This window comes from Lacerta agilis, chromosome 11, assembly GCF_009819535.1.
Source record: "Lacerta agilis isolate rLacAgi1 chromosome 11, rLacAgi1.pri, whole genome shotgun sequence".
Classification (NCBI taxonomy): Eukaryota; Metazoa; Chordata; class Lepidosauria; order Squamata; family Lacertidae; genus Lacerta; species Lacerta agilis.
Window position 1 is genome coordinate 26,776,185 of NC_046322.1, and position 20,977 is coordinate 26,797,161.

The 20,977-nt window shown below is 42.2% G+C and overlaps 1 protein-coding gene across 3 annotated transcripts in view; it reads right to left on the reverse strand.

Annotated features, from left to right (window-relative positions):
• The window catches only part of JMY (junction mediating and regulatory protein, p53 cofactor), a 43,905-nt gene extending 23,403 nt beyond the window's left edge, over positions 1–20,502 (reverse strand). For 2 of the 3 annotated variants that reach the window (XM_033163796.1, XM_033163797.1), the window contains exons 1-4: positions 19,459–20,502; positions 7,380–7,553; positions 2,781–2,931; positions 822–991 (exon numbers count right to left, since the gene is read on the reverse strand). In XM_033163796.1, the coding sequence (XP_033019687.1) occupies positions 822–991; positions 2,781–2,931; positions 7,380–7,553; positions 19,459–20,445 (1,482 nt within the window). In that variant the 5' untranslated portion in view covers positions 20,446–20,502. The remainder of the gene's footprint in view (positions 1–821; positions 992–2,780; positions 2,932–7,379; positions 7,554–19,458) is intronic. The other variant, XM_033163795.1, reaches the window with a different exon arrangement.
• Positions 20,503–20,977: the final 475 nt, after the last annotated feature.

Consider the following 20,977-nt stretch of genomic DNA (forward strand, 5'->3'; position numbering starts at 1 on the left):
TGTATAAAATAGCATGCACATTTATTTAAAATAACTAATGTACTAATTCAAGACAAGCATGTCAAAACAACTGAATTACTGAAGTAGTATTTACTTGCAGGGCTAGTTTTTGCAGTAATGCATGTCTGGTAATAAATTTCAACATGAATAAGCACTTTCTTTGATAAATGTCCCTCAAAATATTCAAGAGAATCAGAATCAATTAAATGAGAGAGACAGAAGTCAGATTTTGCAATGAGTCAGTTGTACAAATCAGTTCATGTTATTCATTTTAAAATGGAGCTCTGGAAAAAAAATGCTCAGTATTTTTTCCATACTGGCTGCAAATGGAGACTACAGTTTTAAATGATGCCATCAATGTGTATGGCCACTTCACAGAGTTTTATAATCAAAAAGATTGCTCCTGACTCAAGAACTTATAAGCTGCATTTTGACAACAGGGAGACAGTGGGAAGAAAAGGAAGGAAGGAAGGAAGGAAGGAAGGAAGGAAATGTGGCGAGTGTCACAATAATGTAAGCACAAATGGGTCACTCCATATTCTGAAGTGATTTTTTTTTCCTATACAAGGATAACTTACAAGTGGGGGGGGGGGTATTGATACTATCTTGCCATTCAAATTTTCATAGAAAGTAAATCACAAATAGCTCCTGCATTCTTGAAATATAAATTCATTTATGTAAAAAAAAAAAAAAGATTTTTTAAATCCAGTCTCTCCAATAAGTCAACGTAGTAGCGGATTTTATATTCTTTTCAAAGCAGTTTGAGGTAACAAGCCAATTTATTTTTATCTTTTTAAAATCTGATTACTCTGAAAAATTACCTCTTCTTTTAACGCATGTTTCTTCTGTTCCAAACAGATTTCTTTCGCTCTCATAAGCTGCAAAGTCTCCTTAGACACTGCATACTGAAGCTTTTCCATTCGTTCCACTGCTGCTGCCCAAGCTGCCTTACCAAACTTTTTCTGGTCTGCTCGCATTCGATCATATACAGCTGTAAAAAATGATTAAAAAACCAGCAGATTTGTCATATCTGGAAATGCTTCATATTTCATTACAAAGCTTGGACTTAAGCATATGTTTGTGTACAGAAATAAAACAAAATCTTTATTGCTTAGCCAAGGGCATAATCCTACACAGGATCAGACAGAGAACATCTACATATGGGGACTAAGGTTGGGAAGGTATGGGCATAAATTAATTTACTGCTCCCTAAAGAAAAGGTATCCAAAAGCTACTATATATTTTGGAAAGTGGTTTGTCTGTCTGTCCATTTGTTCTTGGCACAAGAGTTTCTGAGGTGCGGGTGGCAATCTTTGTCAATGTTTGGATGCCAGATGCCATTCTGGATCAATATGGTGGACCAAAACATGAGTTTGGTTGAACTTTTTTGGTATAGGTTCAGACGCCTCTCAACATAACATCACCAAACACAGCATGAGGGTTCCTGAGGGCAGCAAACTTTGTCACCATTTGGATGCCAAGATGGAGGACTGAAACATCACAATGTTTTACATGTCTAGCAAATTTTGAATAAGTATTTTCAGATAACCTATTTTGCTGTTTAGTGACAGATCCTGAGAACAATGATACATTTCACAAAGGTTTTACTTGTTAATGAGATATTACATTGCTTCTTATACTGCATTATTCTTCAAGTTAATTAATTCACAAAAACAATTAATTAATTAATTTACAGGAACATTAATTAACAGGAACAGACTAATGTATACGTTAGAAGTTTACAAAATCTGTTCACTTATCTTTCAACATCATTTTCAGTCCGAACATACAAGAACTCAGTTTACAAATTGAATCACAAACCAAGCATGTTTTTTAAAAATCTAAGGTATCTCTCCAAATTTAGTGTGAAATCTCAATACCTCAAGACTGAGAAAGAGCTGAGTAATTTGGAGGCTATGAACACAAGAAAGAATCGGACAGAAGGATGCATAAATGAATATCAGGGCCTTCCATTCTGAGAAGTGGCCAGTATATACACTATAATGCATAGAAATACTATGCTAGGAGGGAGGAGGAGAAAGAAGATGTGAGGAGGAAGGAAATCACTCAATTAAAGCCTATGCCAGCCCCTTTCCCTACTGCTATGAACCATCATGTAAATGTTTTGAAGACTTTGAGGAAGGAAGGAAACTGTGTAAGATTCTCACTTTTCCAAAATGATTAAGTTTCAAGAGCCAAGAACCATTGCATCAATCCATATTGTGCAATGGACTTTGTACAAAAGCAGCATGACTGTCTCCATGGAGGCAGCCCGCCATCTTTTTCCATACAATGTTCCTGGGAGATTCTCCGTTACAATGCAAGGAAAAAATATGGCTGCCTTCCTGGGTACAATACCATCTCTCTCACTCTCTCTGCTTCTTTCCTTAAACAAAATTATCATGTTCCATTGCTAGCATGGGCAACACTGGACCCATTTTAATGCATTTTTTGGCCATCCCAGACAGCTAGTGTGTGGGTTTTAAAAAATAATAATGTAATGTTTGACTTCATATTGTAAGTACTTAATGAAAAGAATGTGCTAAACCTGTACTGCTTTTTATAATCCACATGGAAGACCAGATTTAATCTACAGATAGTGACACAAACCAGATGAAGTCTTATTTGTCCATCTCTACTAGCAATTCATAAAAAAGCAATGACAGTGATTTGATACAAAGTAAGAAGGTGCAGCTATAAGACCTTGGATCATGTAAATAAGACTTCCTAGTTCTTAAAATGACTTTATTGGAAAACATGAAGTAGTAAAACTCCATTACCTTTCTGTGCTTTTGCTGTTATTTCAAAATATTTAACAGTGAGGTCTTGAATAGAAAGCACAGCCATATGGGCCTTCCGCTGCCAGTCTGCATCTTCTTTTTGTAGACTCTCAATTCTTCTAGGTCCTAGGTAATCATTCTCTATGGATATCTGAAAATAAATCAGTCCATTATATCCACCATCAAAGCTTAAAGGCTACACAGAAAACTTCAAAAAGTTAAACTGTTTAACAATTATGATATAGATGAAATAATTTAACTGGGAAGGACAGATGAATGATCATGTGATTTCTGGAACTGCTTAGAAATAACTTAGGGAGATAAATCTCATGAGCAAATACAGAGGAGGAACACTATTTGATGTTCTAGATTTGGGGACATTCATGTTTCTTTGTTTGTTTTTAATCAGAGTTGAGCTTCTAGCAGAATATCAGTACAGGCAGACTACAATTGTTTCCTAAATTATTTGCTCCTAGCTACTAATCTGAGTAAGCATTACAGCATGGGTAAATCTTCATAAATTTGCATCGGATCCAAGCATGAGAAAGGAACTTTTTGAAGTGACAAGCTCAGTCACAGCACACACATTTACTCCGACATCTGTTTTCTACCAACGGAAGGAATCAGGTAATAGGATGAGAGCCATCCTTGCGATAAAGGTTTGGAAAGGTGAACAATACAGCTTCTTGCTGAGAATTCACAAGCAATCAAAGCTCCCACAGAATGCTACTGTCTGGAAGGAGAAATTTCCAATACATAATTTGTACTGAGAGGCACTCTGCAAATCAAGTATCACATGAGTAGTTGCACACAGATCCCACCCTACCGTACTTCTAATGAAAAGCTTTTGCAGGGGTCTGCAATTGTAATATATCACTTTTCTGTGGGGAGAGCATGCTTAACTTGGGCTGTTTTTCCTCACAAATGAAAATGATTAGCATATTACTATGGATAACATGCCATTCATATATTAAAACCATATTTTGGCATATCTCCCAATCTCTACCCCTTAAATGATCTAATTGGTTTTGTTTGAAGAGATTTATAAAAAAAAGGCGTATTAGGAAAGCAATCTTATTCATTAAACACAATTATACCGTCTTCCCTATCCTTAGAACACTATAAAAATGTTAGGGTGCCTAAATTTTTAACTACGGTATTCTTTGTACAAAGGACAAGAGCAAAATGAAACATCAACTTATCTTTGCTTTAACAAAGGTTTTGTTACACTGGGAGGTGAATTCACGCTATGGAAAATTTGATTGGCTGGTTCACAAAGTACAGGTGATACTCAAAAAATTAGAATATCGTGGAAAAGTTCATTTATTTCAGGAATTCAACTTAAAAGGTGAAACTAACATATGAGATAGATTCATGACATGCACAGCGAGAGATGTCAAGCCTTTATTTGTCATAATTGTGATGATTGTGGCGTACAGCTGATGAAAACCCCAAATTCACAATCTCAGAAAATTAGAATATTAAATGAAATCATCAAAACAAGGATTGCAAATAGAACAATAGTGGACCTCTGAAAGGTAGAATCATGCATATGTACTCAGTACATGGTTTGGGCCCCTTTTGCATTAATTACTGCCTGTGTATCACCTATACATCCACGGAACTGTCTTTTAAAGGATATTAGTATTGTTTCAGGATTTTCTATATGAAATGTGCTTGCATGACTATTAAAATTAAAATCCAACTTCTAAAATGGACTCTGGTGTCTCCTACATGATTCCAGTCTTTGTTCAAAGAAAGAGGCAGCTTCAGGAAAATACTTCATGTAGGCCAGTGATTTTCAACCAGTGTGCCATGGCACCCCAGCCTTGAATGATAGTCAGGGGTGCCATGGGCAACACCAGCCTCTGACCCTCTTTCCTTCTCTCCCTCTTCTGATGCCCTCCTGCATCTCTGCCTCCCTAAGGCTTGCACAACTGTCACAGCAGCCCTGGCTACAAGCTCCCTAGGCAAATGGTGCCTCTGGGGCTGGCCAGGGTGTGCTTCCCAGGCCCTTTGGGGAAATGTGAGGAGGCAACTTTCTTTGGGGCGGGGGGGGGGGGGAGGCTCAAAGACCAGGGGTGGCAGCTGCGGCTGCTCAGAGGATGCCCAAGGAAAGGGGAGAGGAGAGGAGCCTGAGGGAACACTCCAAATGGGAGGGTGTTCAAAAAAGGGTGAGAGGCTGCCAGCTCTGCTAGCAAGGGGTGATATAACTGGGTTCCTGAGTCCCACAGGGATGCCGCAGAAAGAATGTAGTTGGTTAAGGGAGCCGTTGGTCAAGGTTGAAAACCTCTGATGTAGGTGATTAGCTACTAAAGCACAGTGCCCTCCAGATGCTGTAGGACTACTACCCCCATTAGCCACAGTCAGTGTGACCAGCAATTAGGAATGATGGGAGTTGTAGTCCAACATTTGGATAGCACTATATTGGCTACCCCTGTGCTAAAGGTTCAAAACCCATAGTTGAAAGGTAGAGCCAGAGGTGTGTTCCACCTGTCCCAGGAAAACCCTTTGAAAGATAAAATAACCAAGCATATTGAAGAACAAATAACAGGCTCTGCTGAAGGGGAATCAACACTCAGACCCTGCTTGTGGGCTTTCCAAAGGCATCTGGTTGACCACTGTCAAAACAGGATGCTGTATGAGATGGGCCAATGGCCTGATCCTGTTCTTATGTCCTTAGAGGCGTTTGCCTGTAGTGGTTGTATGCAAAAGTGGTCGGGTGCAGAGTTAAATATTTGCATATATCAAGAGTTCTTGTATCTGAGGCAATGAGGGTAAACGTAACTCAAATGGGAAGGGCAGGGTGGGGGGGCACTTCACTGCTCAGTCCCTTGCTCTGCCTTGCATAAGTCTTTGCTCTAAACAGTCACCTACAGCATGAAGCTTCTTGTCAAGGCACTCAGGAATACACTCAGAATGACAGTAGGACAAAGCACTTCAGAAACACCTCAGGTGGTTAATGCTTCATTATAAGAATGGTCCCAGCCACCTTGTAGGAGGCAGTCATTAGATCAACTCTAATAACATTAGAAGCCCTCCTTTGATGCAGACTATTGTAACAACTATAAATATCAACAACTATCAGCCAGTCACAAGTTTTCCTTTTTGGGGGATATTTGGGGATTCTACAGGTGGTAGAGCAGAGCTGTCCAAACTGTGTTGCAACACATTAATGTGTCAGCTGCAGTGAGTAGGTGTGTCACACGAACGCTTCCCACACACCTCCCGGGACTGGAAAGGGGTTAGTTTAACCTCTGGTTTGCTAGTAAAGCTGAATTAATGTGTCATGAAATGATGCATGTCTAAAAAGTGCGTCACCAACATGAAAAGTTTGGAAAGCTTTGTGGTAGAGGATCAATTTTACTTTTTATGAGCACCATTAACTATCTGGACCCATTCTGATTTGGCACACAAACACAACTATTTTTTACACAGCAGGTCAGTGGCTTTTTATTCTTCAAGACTTCTAGTCACTGGCCTATGGTTCTGCCATTTTCAGATGTTCATCTGACTTTTACTAGATCTCTATTCTGCTGCATATGGCTGCTGCCACCTGTCCTGTTTTTATTGTTTTAACTGGGCCCATTTTTATTCTAAGTCACTCTGGATATTTTAACAGGAAAGCAGCACAGAATTTAGATCAACCAATAAAAACAATAAAAATATGGAATTCCAAATAAAAATTCCAAACTCTCCATATCCATGCCCCAATTATAGATCAGATAGTTAAGACAGGCAGAGCATACAAGTAAATACAGAACTCAAACTTTCAAGAATTTCAAACAGAACCATCACAAGGTGATCAGAAAATGACCAAAATTTCTAAAAGACAAAAACAGATTGTGTATAAACACATATAACACCTGTCAGGATCCTTCCAAGGGTTGCTCATGAGTAACGACAGAGCCTTCGGTTGCTAAGAATATTTATTGTGCATTGCTATTTACAGTGTAGAGCTAGTTCAAAACATGACCGCTCAGTCACTTGAAGAATCCGGAAGTGCCGCTCTCCTGTTTCCCACCCAGCACCAAAGTCTCGGCACCCTAAAACGATGTCTGTGGTGCCTCCTGACCCCCCGATGCTGGGCTGGCGCCAGAAGCGGCAGCTCTTCCTCAGATCCTCTCTGGCTGGCGTTGCTGGGTCTTTGCCCAGAGTCTCCAAGCCTCTGCACCTCCTCCTCCCTTGGAGAGACCTCAGGAGAAATGCTAGAGGATGAGGAGGAGTCAGTCGACAGAAGTGGCTGGGGTTCCCTGTAACTTAGAGAGACTTCCTCTCACGAAGGGCTGCTCTCCCAGTCCTCCTCCCGAGGAGGACCTCTTTCCCTGCCCTCCTCGTGAGCAGGACCTCCTCCCAGCCCTTCCTCTCGAGTAGTCCTCCTGTCCCCCTCCTTCTCGGGAGGAGGACCTCTCTCCCTTCGCTCCTCACAAGGACTACCTCTGCCCCAGCTCTCCTCCCGAGTAGGACCTCCCCTCGCCCTCTCCTCGTGAGGAGCCAGGCAATCCCTGACAACACCTTTAAGATTTATATTCATTTTATCTTCTTTGTTATTTTTCAAAATAAATAAATTTAAATTATAAGATTTATGTTGATCTGTACCTTTATCTGCTGTCTTCTGAGCATTGCCAGCTCCCTCATATCTCGGAATGGCTGCAGTAAGTACTGATAAAGTTCTGTAGTTGCTTCAGCAAGAATGCTATATGCTTCATCTTCCATCTGATATAGTTCAAGCAGCTCTACCATGCTTTCTGTATTCTTGTGCTTCTCTAGGAGCTAAGTAAAGAGAAATAATAATATATCAAAGCATAAACACATTTTCCTGCTATCAAAATGCAACCAGATATAATGACTAACATTTTAAAGTTTTGTATTTTGATACCTCGGTGAATAGCACCAGTATCACTTAATCCTACTCTCTTTTTTTTGCATAAAGTTATAAAACTAAAAAAGGGTTAACAGGGCAATCAAACCTACAAGTAAGCCACACTGAATTCAATGAGGCTTACTCCTAGATAGGTGTGGTTAGGATTGCAAACGAAAACATTTTATCTCCAATTTTATGTCAAGTATGTAGGAAGTACACAGTGTTAGGGAGGCATTTGAAACCATGGTCTGCCAGAATGAGAGGAGTCTGGAACAAGCAAATCTCTGGCTGGGCTCAGTATGGGCTACAACGCCTGAAGTCCCTCATCCTGTTCAAGCCAAAAATAAGATGGCATAAGCCCCCCTCCCAAGGGGTGTGATGGCACAAGAGGAAACTTACTCCTATTCCAAACTCTTTCCACTCAGTCATGTGACCTAACAACCCAGTGGAAGTTACAATGGCAAAAAGGGTAGAGTAAGTCATTTTCTACCTTAAAGGCTTTGTTGCCCTCTGCCAGGCTTAGGCTGGCTCAGCCAGCAGTAGCTTCACTCCTGAATGGCTTTTGAAATAGGGGTAAGTTACACCAGCATAATTTACCCCAGTGTAAATTACACTGGCTTCCTTTGGTTAGACTGTTATGTCCGTATATTACTTACAATTCTATTTTTAAGTTTTTTTGTGTCCTTTAGCAAAAGATGTACCATTTCTACATTGCACTTTTTTGTTCTTTCTGTTATAATAATAATCCATCCTGCTTTAGAAACCTCTGCAAACTAATTTTATGTAGAAGTATACAATATCTGTTCTGCATCATTTCTATGTTCTCTACACTTTTATGATACAATCTTCCTAAAGTAGGAAACCTAGTTTGATAGAGAAATTTTAACAAGTAGAAACTGAGAAATCCAATTTGTTTTTCTAAACTGTCCAGAGCTTGAAGATGTATAGTTTGTCTGTAAATATTTAAGACGTTGAAATATCTCACTGCTAAACAAATAGTAAAATAGAAAAATACATAGCATGATCTACTCCCAAGAAGGTACAGCTGTCCAAGCACAGAGGGACCGCCACAAATCTTAACAGAGTGCACTGTTCGCATTCCCATCACCTTGTGGGTACGCACAGACTTGCCACACAAAGTACACTAAACACGAGTAATTTGTACCAGGCAAGGAGTTGTGGGAGGTGCACAGAAGCCTCCCATCCCCAGTAATGGCTTGGCAGATTGCAATGTGGGGGAGGGAAGGAAGCAGGAAACAGGGCTCCATTGAGTCCCATGCTGACCTTTTTGTGCACCTGCAGCTGTGCTCATGAAGAGGTGGATCATACTTTTAGATTATAATCAGGGAGAAAATTGAAAACACATTCCCCAAGAATCCCAGGAACTGTAGTTCTGTGAACTGTTAGTGGTATATTACAGCTACCAGGATTTCTTTTTGGGGGGCGGGGGGCTTTAAATGTATGGTATGTATGCAGCCCCAGTTTTTCAGAAGCCAGGTCTACCCAGCTCAGTAGACTCTGCATCCAGGCCTCACCACCTCTCAATCAGCAGCTGTACTACAACGGATATTCTCCAACACTATGTATGCAAGTATGTACTGTACTCCTTACCCCCATCTCATGGTACCAAAACCTGAAGTGTTAGGTCCTTGAATGCAAAGTATGCCCAAAATCCTGCTCAGTCAAAGGACAAGAGCTCTTTATCTTTGTTCCTCCATATCCTTGTTCTTATCTTTTAATCAAGTGACTCAAACAACAATGAATAACGCAAACCATATTCTAAAACCCTGAACAGGAAACAGCTGATCAGACAGCTTAACTGCCCATACTAAGAAATGCATAGTTCATATCAAGACAAAACATAATTTACCTTTGTATATTCCAAATTGGAATACAGTACAACTTCTCATGCTGTTTTATCTACCAATTGAAGTATAAAAACTCTATAAGGCTATACCTTGATTTTACTTATTTAAAAGTAAAGTGGAAAGTGTGGGTATAAGGGGAAAACAATGTCCATGCCTCTGGCTGCTTTTTAATGGTTTTACAATATGTAATCAATATACAGAACTTAAAGAACTTTCATAAATGCTTACAGTGGAAATCATTTCTGGACAGTCATTAAGCTAAATGACACCAAGGTAAGTATTTGATGGAATAGAATATATATTCCAATATAAAAGATGCAAGAAGATACTTGCATTTATTATTTGCACAATATTTCTTTTATATTCTTCAAAGAAATATCAATAAAGTTAAGGCTTCGACTGACAGAACTGCCTGGCTAGCTCTGCTCACACAGCAGGGCTTTTGTCTTTTGGCTCCTCCCCGAAGCAGAAGTACGCAGCATCTTATGACATACTACTTGTGAAATTAAGTAGAGTTTATAAACAGCTTGCAATGTGGTGTAGAGGGGAATTGGGACAAGGGAGTGGGAATTAGGCAAAAGTGTGTTGTGTACACAAACCCTCCACAGTTGTACCCAATGAATAAAGTAAATTGTTACACCAGCAAGTTATGGCCATAGGCTATTATATGCTGCAGTACCAAGTTTTCAAACGAAAGACGAGGCATAAAGGACTTGTCTAAAATGTGCAAGACAAATTTGTCAGACCAGCACACATTTTGTTTAATATGACATCTGTCTAACCCACATGGCAGCAACACTCCTAAGACATTATTCATTACTTTTTATCCCATCCATCATCCATCCCTCCATGGAACTTAAGAGCGGCTTTCTATCCTCACAAAAATCAAGGCTGAGGAACAGAGACATGTCTGAGGCCACACTATAAATTTAATACCTGAATAAATATTTAAAACTGGATTTTATACGTTCCAACCCTACTTATTACCCACCATTAACATATTCGCCACTTGATTTGACTACCTTGCCTAGGTAGACAGAATGTAGATTACTGTATACTATGCTCTCAAATACTCTATTATATTACTATTTGTAAATATCAATTATTTTTCACCAGTAGCAAAAAGCAGGCATACAGTGGTACCTTGGTTTAAGAACAGCTTAGTTTATGAACAACTTAGATTAAGAATGCTGCAAACCTGGAAGTAGGTGTTTTGGTTTGTGAACTTTGCCTTGGAAGCAGAACATGTTCTGCTTACTGTTGAGCATGTTCCATTTGTAAATTGAGTCCCCCGCTGCTATGGGAAAGCAAACCTTGATTTAAGAATGCTTTGGTTTAAGAACGGACTTCCGGAATGGATTAAGTTCGTAAACCAAGGTACTACTGTATATGGTAACTAAAACTGTGAGATCACAAACCTACATCACAAAATAAAGCAAGGGATGTACACACTTAAACCATACCCCGTAACCCTCCAGATCAGAGCTATCCCACTTCTGACAGCACAGCTGGATATGATGCAAGAAATTTTCATCCCTTTGATTTCCAATGCGGGGGTATTAAAAATCCCCACTATATTGAGGACCACCAAACATGGGATATAATGTTAGCACCAAATCACATCACACCAAACCTCCAACAGGAATACCATAATTCAAATAAGACATATAACACGGGGTACAACTCTCTGTCCCTATGTTACGCTATTTAGAGCTGCAAAGGAGAACTTTGCACAAAACTGTCCTCTGAATATTCTGGGACATTATTAACACTTCTCTACCTAGAACCCTGAGAAGTCCTCCTGCCTCTGGACTCTCGACACAAACAGCCAACACCCCCCTCCACAACTAGGACTGCCAGGCTAACCAGAAATATAACTTCAGTATCCTCTCCCTTGTCTCCTACCTACCCCTTTTGCCATATATGAATATCAAATCTTGTCTGAAATGTACTGCTCTAATGCTGTTCCCTTCTATCACAGCAGGAAGCAGTATCTTTCAAGCAGAGGAGAGGCACTTGTTCCCATACAGTTAAGCTCCCAGTTGACAAAGGCCAGGCACTCTGCCCCCAACCATCACCACTGCTGGCCAAATACTCAACAGCAGTTTTGCATTATAGGAGAAACAGCAGCATGCATGTTCTGGATTCCAGTGCAACCCCCAAGGGATGGATATAAATAGAGATAGAGAGATATAGATACACAGATATATAGATACACACACACACACACACACACACACACACAGTAACTGCATTCCTCTCCTTCCCACATGAGAGAGGGGAGCCTGAGGCATAAGTGCTGTCTAAACATACAGGTGGCACCACTCCCTCTGCTCCCACGCACGTACAGCCACTAAGTATCTAGATTCAGGAACGATGAGCTCCGGGGCTGAGGTCTATTGCTCATTCTCCCTGTCTCTCCCTTTGTTCTTCACAATCTCCCCCACAGCTACAGGATGAATTTTACACCCTGTTCTATGCAGGTCCCAAATGAGATCTATACCATGACCAACAACAGTGACCAGGATATTCCAGTTATTCCTCCTCCAGGTAGTCTCCTCCTATATCTTAGCAAGCTCAATGAGCGACAGTCATGCAACAGGCAAAGTTGTTCCTACCAATGGCATTCCTGAGAAAGCTCAGGTGGTAGAGCGCAGCATGTTTAATCTCAGGGTCGTAGATTCAAGCTCCACGTTGCAAAAGATTCCTGCATTGCATGGGGTTGGATTAATGACCCTAGTGGTCCCTTCCAACAGTACGATTCTATGATCCTAACCATAGAGCTGCTGGTGGTGCCATGAGTGGCACTGAACTTAATATGCTGCTGTCTGTTCAGCCACTGTCCAAGGCACAGAAAACTTGCAAGGGTGACTGATACACATGCGTCATTTCAGAGTACATTTCATCCTGGATAAAAAGGCATTGACTTTGCACAGATTTTTATCTTGTAACAAATATTAGATGGCATTCTTAAACATCTTTCCATGAAAACACATATCCAAACACTTAGTTTACAATTCCAAACTTACAAATAGATTTCAACAGCCTTGCTTGCAAAAAAAGACCCCCAAAAATATTACTACTGGTAGCTCAAAGAATTACTCTTTTATTGTATTTTTAAAAATGCAACTCCTTGATGAGTTTACTTTCATAGTTAACATTATGGATACTCAATTAAGAAAAAGCTGCAGTCAGAAACCTTAGTATTTTTAAAAACATGGCCAACATTGTCAGCTATAAAAGGAAAAAATGCAGCTAATAGGGTCAGGATGCCCAAGGCTGAAATTGTACATTATATTGGGGCATTTTGTTTTGTCTGAATGTCAGTTCATTATTTCTTTAAAGAAATAAAGTCACTTATCTACAAGAAGACATGTAGCTGTTAGAAATGGAAGGCCATACATACTGTACTAAAGAAATTTTAGAGTAAAAATGGGTGAGCAACATTAGTCCCTAGCCTACACTACTATTTTCTGACCAAGGTCACTACCCTCACTACCACCACTAGGCAGGCCTGTGCAGCACTTGTCTGAGGCCCAGGACGGGAGTCTAGTTAGAATAAAGCTATAAACTCAAACAAAGAAGCAGCCCCTCCCTGGCAGGGTTCCCCAACCAGCTTAGCCATCTGAGGCCCAAGGAAAGTGCATCCAGCTGCCCTCCTCCTCTGCACGGACCTGCCACTAGGCCCATAACCACTGACACGCACACACATGAAGGATGATTCTCCATGTCATGGGAGCAGTTGTAACAAGCCGGAGCCTAAATCTAGGCTCATGTGTCAGCAGTGGCAGACGACATCTTGGAAAAACTCAAAAATCATTGGAATGAAAAATTATGAAATATTATTAAAAGAGAATCTATGTTTACCCCAGGAAAGGGTTCAAGCAGTAACACTTTATAGGAAGAGAATTATTTAGATTAAAAGGACATGAAGTACAAGAACTATAGAAACCCAGCCAGATGGGCGGGGTATAAATAAATAAATTATTATTATTATTACATCATCAGCTATTAATAAACCTCTTCATCTTTTTAAAAGTATACCATTCTAAACCCAACATGGATGTTTTGTGAGAACAGGCTTGCTGTATCAGATCTATGCATCCATAGCCTAACACATGTTCCAACAGAAGCTAATCTAATGTGTCTGGGACGCTCACATGCAAAGTACAATAAGAATAACCATCCCCTATTATTTTTCTCTATGTGGTAATTAGCAGTTTCCTCCTTTTGAATATTGTGATTCCATATAGATGTCAAAACTACCAGTAAGAGGTAACCTTCATTAATTTTGAAAGATATCTAAGCCTTAGTGCATACATTATGACAAATATGGAGATGCCACCAAAAATGCCAAACCCATTAGTGAGTTCTGGATAACATTTTGAAGTACTCAATATGTGGAATGCCACCATAGCACTGAGTGTCTCCACATCTGTACCAAAAGCCACCAGTAACATGGAATGATGGCATGGTGAATCACATGACGGTAGCACCCCACATGATGCATATGGAAGTTTCATTGCTGCTGTAAAAACTACTTTTGTAACTTACACAGTTAAATCTTCTCAGAAAATGCATATTACTATCAGGATGTCATCAGTCTCTGGAACTGAGAACTTATGACAGATACGTTAGAGTAGCAGACCTAAGCTCAGTTTAAAACATTTCAGATGGAGATAAGCAGTAAGAAAAGCATTTTAAGGCCTACTGCCCACACACAACACATGCCACAGTCTTTACCAATTCAGATTCTAGATTACTCAGGGCTTAATTGAGCAGAAGTTTTATCTTTTCTAAAGTACAATTGCAGTCATTAATGCCCATTCAAATTATTGATCCTCTAATAAAGTATTTTAATAAAGATAATGCATTACAGTTGTTATATAAAATAAAATGACTTTTCCTCACTTACTTATTGCATTGTGATTAAAGCTGCAGAAGGATAGATAAGGATGAAAAGCCTGGAGTTACATTTACTAGGTTTTTTTAAAAGCACCTTGATCTACAATTGTATACAAATTTATCAAGGAGTCAGACCTATTGAGAACAATGGGACTTACTGCTTAGTAGGCATGTATAGGCTTGCACTGTTAAAATCACAGGTAGAGGAAATCACTTGGCTACTGAGCTGTCCATCTTGATCCCTTAGGCATGTATAATAGGGGAAGATGGGGCTCATCAACCTGTGAATGTAAGAGAAGGAAAACTCTGATCCTAAACCTCTGCTGCCTTGCGTATTCATGAGAAAGGCTTTGGCAGTAAGCCCCAATGAAAAATCTGTAACCGATTCCTTGTGCGACATCTTCGGGAGAAAAAAAAAGACAAAGGAATAAACCCTACACAAATCTGGAGCAGAATACAGTTGGATGGCGCCTTGGATGCCTTCTTCCGGCAACTCCTGCAGTAAAGCTGGTGGCAAATACCATATATTGCTGTGCTTTCCTTTGGACCACATCAGCAAGGCCAAGAGGGAGGACTTGTCATCTGGGCAGTCCACGACCTCCATACACACTGCCCAGGCTTGTGCCCCAAAGAGGTCACTTCGGTGCTGCAAACACAGCGAAAACCATGTGGGAGGCAGCAGTTATGAGTAACCAGTCTCTGCAGCCACAGAGGGCACTGTGATTTTTCCAGTGGTTTGACTTCATAGTGAAGAATTTAAGCAAATGATGCTCTCATTTTAAACATAAATCTCCTGTGTGGGAAGACAGATCAGAATTCCACTCCCTCTGTGTGATTGGCCTTTTTTTAAAATTACTATACTTCCTTTTAGAACAAATCATAGCCATTCTTTTATTTTCATGCCTTGAAGAACATTTACAGTTAAGTCCTCATATTTTATTTGTTTACAATTTTGATCTTTGCAACCTGGATTCTAATGCACTGCCTCATTAAAAAGCATTGCATAATTTAGAAAGTTTTAGAATTTAGCAAATAAATCTAGTACAGTACTGATCAGAACAAGTTTTAAATGTTGCAGAGTTAAACTAAATGATATATTAACCAACTGAACAAAGGACTGGCAGTGTTAGCACTCTAAAACAATAATAATTTTGTTCAAACAAGTTGAGTCATACATACAGTAGAATCGGTCAGTTAGAAAGAGTTTTAGCATAAGTCTAATAACATCACACATTTTTGAATATCTTTGTTTTCTGTAATGTTCTTCATTTGTTTTATGCTAATAAAATATTATCTTCATTATTATTTATTAAATTTGTATACTGTAATGCCCTTCATCAAAAGATCACAGGGCAGTTCACAATATATCATGAACAATGTCAACTTTTATAGTTTCCCTTTGAAACCAAGACCACATTTCCCTGAAAGTTCTACTAGCTTTTTAATCACACAAATGCCAGAATCCAGTATCTCTATCTGCATCTCTAGTCTCTTGAAAGCTACTTTGAAAGTGCAGGTGGCAAAAGTAATGTGAAAGAAAATATATATGAGCTTGGTTAGGTTCATATTTCAGGAAGAGAACAGAGTCTTATCCTGAAGTATGGAAAAGCACTGCATCAGAATTACACATTAATATTAAATGGCTGTCATCTGTTGTTCCATTATCATGGAATAACTTAGACAAATGAGATATGAGCTTCTTGTTTCAAAGAAAGCCACTATCAAGCATGTAACAGACAGTAGAAACCTGAGAGCCAAAGGACAGAGAGCTACCTAAATGATCTTCTTTCTTAAATATGAAGCACATTTTAATTAAAGATGGGTCAATTTACACTGCATACATACACTAACAGAGATACTGACACCAGATATGGATTAATATTCACTGGATTAAATTAATTGAGTCACCAAGAAACAAGAGGGCTGCCTTGCAATTAAACACAATATTCTACCCAGTTGGGTCATGTCTACACTACAGGTTGTGGTGGGTAGTGCTGTGGTCTAAACCACTGAGCCTCTTGGGCTTGTGGATCAGAAGGTCAGCAGTTTGAATCCCCGCACTGCTCTGTCCCAGCTCCTGCCAACCTAGCAGTTCGAAAGCACGCCAGTGCAAGTAGATAAAAAGGTACCAATGCAGCGAGAAAGTAAACAGCATTTCCATGCACTCTGGTTCCCGTCACGGTGTTCTGTTGCACCAGAAGCGGTTTAGTCATGCTGACCACATGACCTGGAATTCTGTCTGTGGACAAACGTCGGCTCTCTCGGCCTGAAAGTGAGATGAGCACTGCAACCCCATAGTCACATTTGACTGGACTTAACCGTCCAGAGGTCCTTTACCTTTTTTTACACTACAAGTTAGGTAAAGGTAAAGGGACCCCTGACCATTAGATCCAGTCGTGGACGACTCTGGGGTTGCGGTGCTCATCTTGCTTTATTGCTTTATTGGCCGAGGGAGCCGGTGTACAGCTTCAGGGTCATGTGGCCAGCATGACTAAGCAGCTTCTGGCGAACCAGAGCAGCACACGGAAACACCGTTTACCTTCCTGCCAGAGCGGTACCTATTTATCTACTTGCAATTCGTGCTTTCGAACTGTTAGGTTGGCAGGAGCAGGGACCGAGCAACGGGAGCTCACCCTGTCGTGGGGATTCGAACCGCCGACCTTCTGATCAGCAAGCCCTAGGCTCTGTGGTTTAACCCACAGTGCCACCCGCGTCCCTCACCCTACAGGTTACTTCACATTATTTTGGAAGGTTCCACACATTTGCCTTTGGTTCTTAGCATCTCACCTATTTATGTATCTGCCTCACATTTTCTCTTTCTCCATAATGTATTTGTCCCACAGAACTACAGTAGAGGAACTGACATTTTACTGAAGTCGCTTGCTTGTTACTACGGGTGGTAACAATTACTCTTTCCTAGCTTTCAGTATCAAAGTTTTTAGGCACTTTAGACAACCAGGTGTCTTCCACCATCCTTTTAAAAAAAATGTCAGAAGTGAAGCTTTGCATATATTCATGCCTATAGAACAGGCATATCCAACAGATAGACCGTGATCTACTGGTAGATCACTGGACGTCTGTGGTAGATCACTGGTAGATCACTGGCTCTCCCTAAAGAAGCTCAGCAGCTTTGGCTCCCCTAAAAAAGCTCTACATCTTTGCCCTGAAGCCCCCAAAACAGGGCTTTCCCTCCTAAAAAAAGCTCAACTTTGACCCAAACTCCCCAAAACATGGGTGGCTTTCCTTCCTAAAAGAAGCTCAACAACCTCGACCTGAACCCCACAAAAGGGGGTAGATCACTGCCGGTTTTTAACTCTGTGAGTAGACTGCAGTCTCTTGGAAGTTGGCCACCCCTGCTATAGAATATACCTGTGGCAACACTGTTCTGAGAAGCTGAACAGTTGTACATGGTCCTAAAACCAAAAAAGAAAGAAAGAGGAAACACAGAAGGCGTTGAATTTTAACCTAATCTAATAACCAAACATTACCCTGGCAATAGCATTCCCAGGTCAACTAAATGTAAAATGAACACCAATTAACACTAAATCACAAATACAACAGATTTTCACTAAAGTTAGCAGCCTTCAATCCATGCAGACTATTAAAAAAATTAAAAGAATCAAATCACACCTTTCCTAAAAATAATCACAGCCAGCATTTCCTACAAATGCCACCATACAATAAAAGGCATATAACTATCAGGAGAACTCTGAAGCCAAGCCAATGGCGGTAGAATCAAACTTAATTCAAGCCAAGCATGGCCTTCACATTATGCTGCAACTTGACAAGCATGTTGGGCAAACAAGAGTAATTAGTTACTTGGGAAATGAGTGAGACTATTTTTGGTCCTTACCCAACCTCTTACTCCAAATAAATATATACCTTCATGAAAAGCACAACTAGACAGACTCGTGGGGTATTCACACAATAGGATAACAAAGATCAAACTCAAGAGTTGAAATCCTGTGGGCAAAATGTTGGCCCTATACTTCAAAATTGACAATGCTGGAAACATCATTCACTAATTATCTACCTCATTAAGTTCACTAACAATACAATTTTATCCTAAATGGAAATATATATAAAAAACAGTATCTGTTGCAAACTGATGCATGTACCGTAATTTTTGCCCAGTTAAAAAAATATGAAGTATAGTTTGATGTATCCACCACCAACTATAAATCAAGAATGCACAAGGTGAATAGAAAATATTGACCTCATATTGATGCTGATCTTAGATGTGAATCTGACAGGACAATTTAGTTCTGACTGATTTTATTACAAAACAAAATCGAAAATTCTTTCTAGTAGCACCTTAGAGACCAACTGAGTTTGTTCCTGGTATGAGCTTTCGTGTGCATGCACACTTCTTCAGATACTTCTTCAGATTCTTCAGTGTGCATGCACACGAAAGCTCATACCAGGAACAAACTCAGTTGGTCTCTAAGGTGCTACTAGAAAGAATTTTCGATTTTGTTTTGACTATGGCAGACCAACACAGCTACCCACCTGTAACTGATTTTATTACAATCCATTTCCCTGTATTAGGAATGGTGTCTAGCTAGCAGAATAACTGGCAAACATATCCAAGTACCAGAGTAAACATGGTCAAGTCCAGTACACACCCAACCCACTGACCCAGCCAGTTAAAATAAAAACATATGGCTCCTCCTTAAAAAGTCAAGACACCAGTAAGTATAAGAATACACCAGTTTTGGAAAGATACAAAAATGGCCTTAGACACAGAAAGCCAGATCCTCTGGAAGTTTACTTGGAAGCACATGTGACTGGCTTTAAAAAAATAATAATGCATAGGATTCAGCCTTTAGCATCTTTCTGCCCTTCTCCGAAGTCTTACTCCCTGCCCCCCTAAAGATTTTACATGAAAATATAGTCAGGGCAGCAGCAGAGTTGGAGGCAGAAATCCAACGAAAGCTTATACTGTACTGAGAGTAAGTTGCACGGGACTCAGGGGAACTTGCTTCCAGGTAAGCATGTTCAGGATCGGGCTGATTTTATCAGCATTGGGGACCTTCCTCACCTCCTGGATGCGCTTGCGGGCCCGCTGCAGCACTTCCTCGTAACCCTTTTGCCGCAGCTCGCTCAGGCTCTCGTAATACTCCTCCGGGTCGTCCGTTTCGGTGAAGAGCACCTGGGAGAGGATCTTCCACCCGCAGGTGTCCAGGCAGTGGCCCAGGTAGACCTGCAGCCGGCAGCACAAAGCGTCCATCTCCTCCTCCGACATCTCCGGAGCTCCGAAGAGTACCGTCCACATGCCCGACGGCTCCTCGGGAAGGACCGGCAAGCAGGGCTCTAGCTCGGAGCTCACCGAGCACAGCTGCTGGTGCACCGCCCGCAGGTCCTGGAAAGCGAAGAGGCCGGCCCAGCTGCACTCCTCGCCCGACGGCGACTCTGTCTCCGAGGCGGCCGCGGAAGGCGGTTGCGGGGCGGCTGCAGGCCCGGCGAGCGGGGACGGCAGCAGGAAAGCTGCGCCTCCCGCAGGCTCGTCTTTCCCCAGCTCCAGCACCTCGATGTCCTCGGCCGCACAGGCCGCGGGGCTGAGCGGCGCCTTCGCAGCAGGCTGAGGCCTCCGGGCAGGGCTGCTCCTCGCCCGGGCCGGGCTCCTCTGCGGCGGCGGCGCCTCCGCAACTCGGCTGCCGGGGCTCCTAGGCAACGGCTCGGCCCGGGCGGGAGAAACCGGCGAGCTCCTGGCTTGGCCAGGCTCGGCGGTGCTCCAGGCCGGGCTGCTCCTGCGTACGGTGGGGCTCCCGGGCACCTTAGAGGAAGAAGAGCAGGCGGCGGCGGCTCGCTGGTGCTCGAGGCCGGGACTCCCCCCGCGGCGGATCTCCCTGGAGCCGCTGCGCTGCCTCTGCGCCGTCCGGTTGTGGCAGGTGATGGCGAACTTGCCCTCGATCTCATTCCAGGCCACAATGAAGACGAACTTGTGCTTCTCCCGTTCGTGGAAGGCGTGAGGCCTCACGGCCACCCAGTCCGCCTCCAGGGTCTCCTCCAAGGCGAAGGTGCTCATGGTGGCGGGGTGGGGGGCAGCCGCTGCCCGCCGCCGCCGCCACCACCGCTCGGCTTCCCTTCTTCCTCACGACCACCAAACCGGGACCAGGGCGGGAGGGCGCTCAAGTCACTGCCCAGCAGCCTCAGCCATTTTAGCGGCGGCGGGCAGGGAGGGAGGGAACGTGAAAGAAAGGATGCGCTACTGGCGGGGCCGGGTGGGATGCGAGGGGAAGGGACGAGGGGGATAGGCTAAGAAGGCGCCAGAGAGTCGTCAGCGATTGCAACGACAGCAGCGGCGCGCGCTCCCCTCGCGCTCTCCCGCTCGGCTTTGTTGTCATGAACCCGCCGGCGGCGGCGGCTCCTCTTGTTGCTGCTGCTGCTGCTGCTGCTTGCCTGCCGGGGACAATACGAGAGGAAGTCAATACAGTCCCCTCACACAGGTACTTGAGGCGGTCACGTGGAGGCCCCGGATCTGTTTACAAGCCGCTGCGGCGGCGACGACAACGACGAGGAGGAGGCGGCAGCTGCGTTCCGGCTGCTTAGCTCTTGCC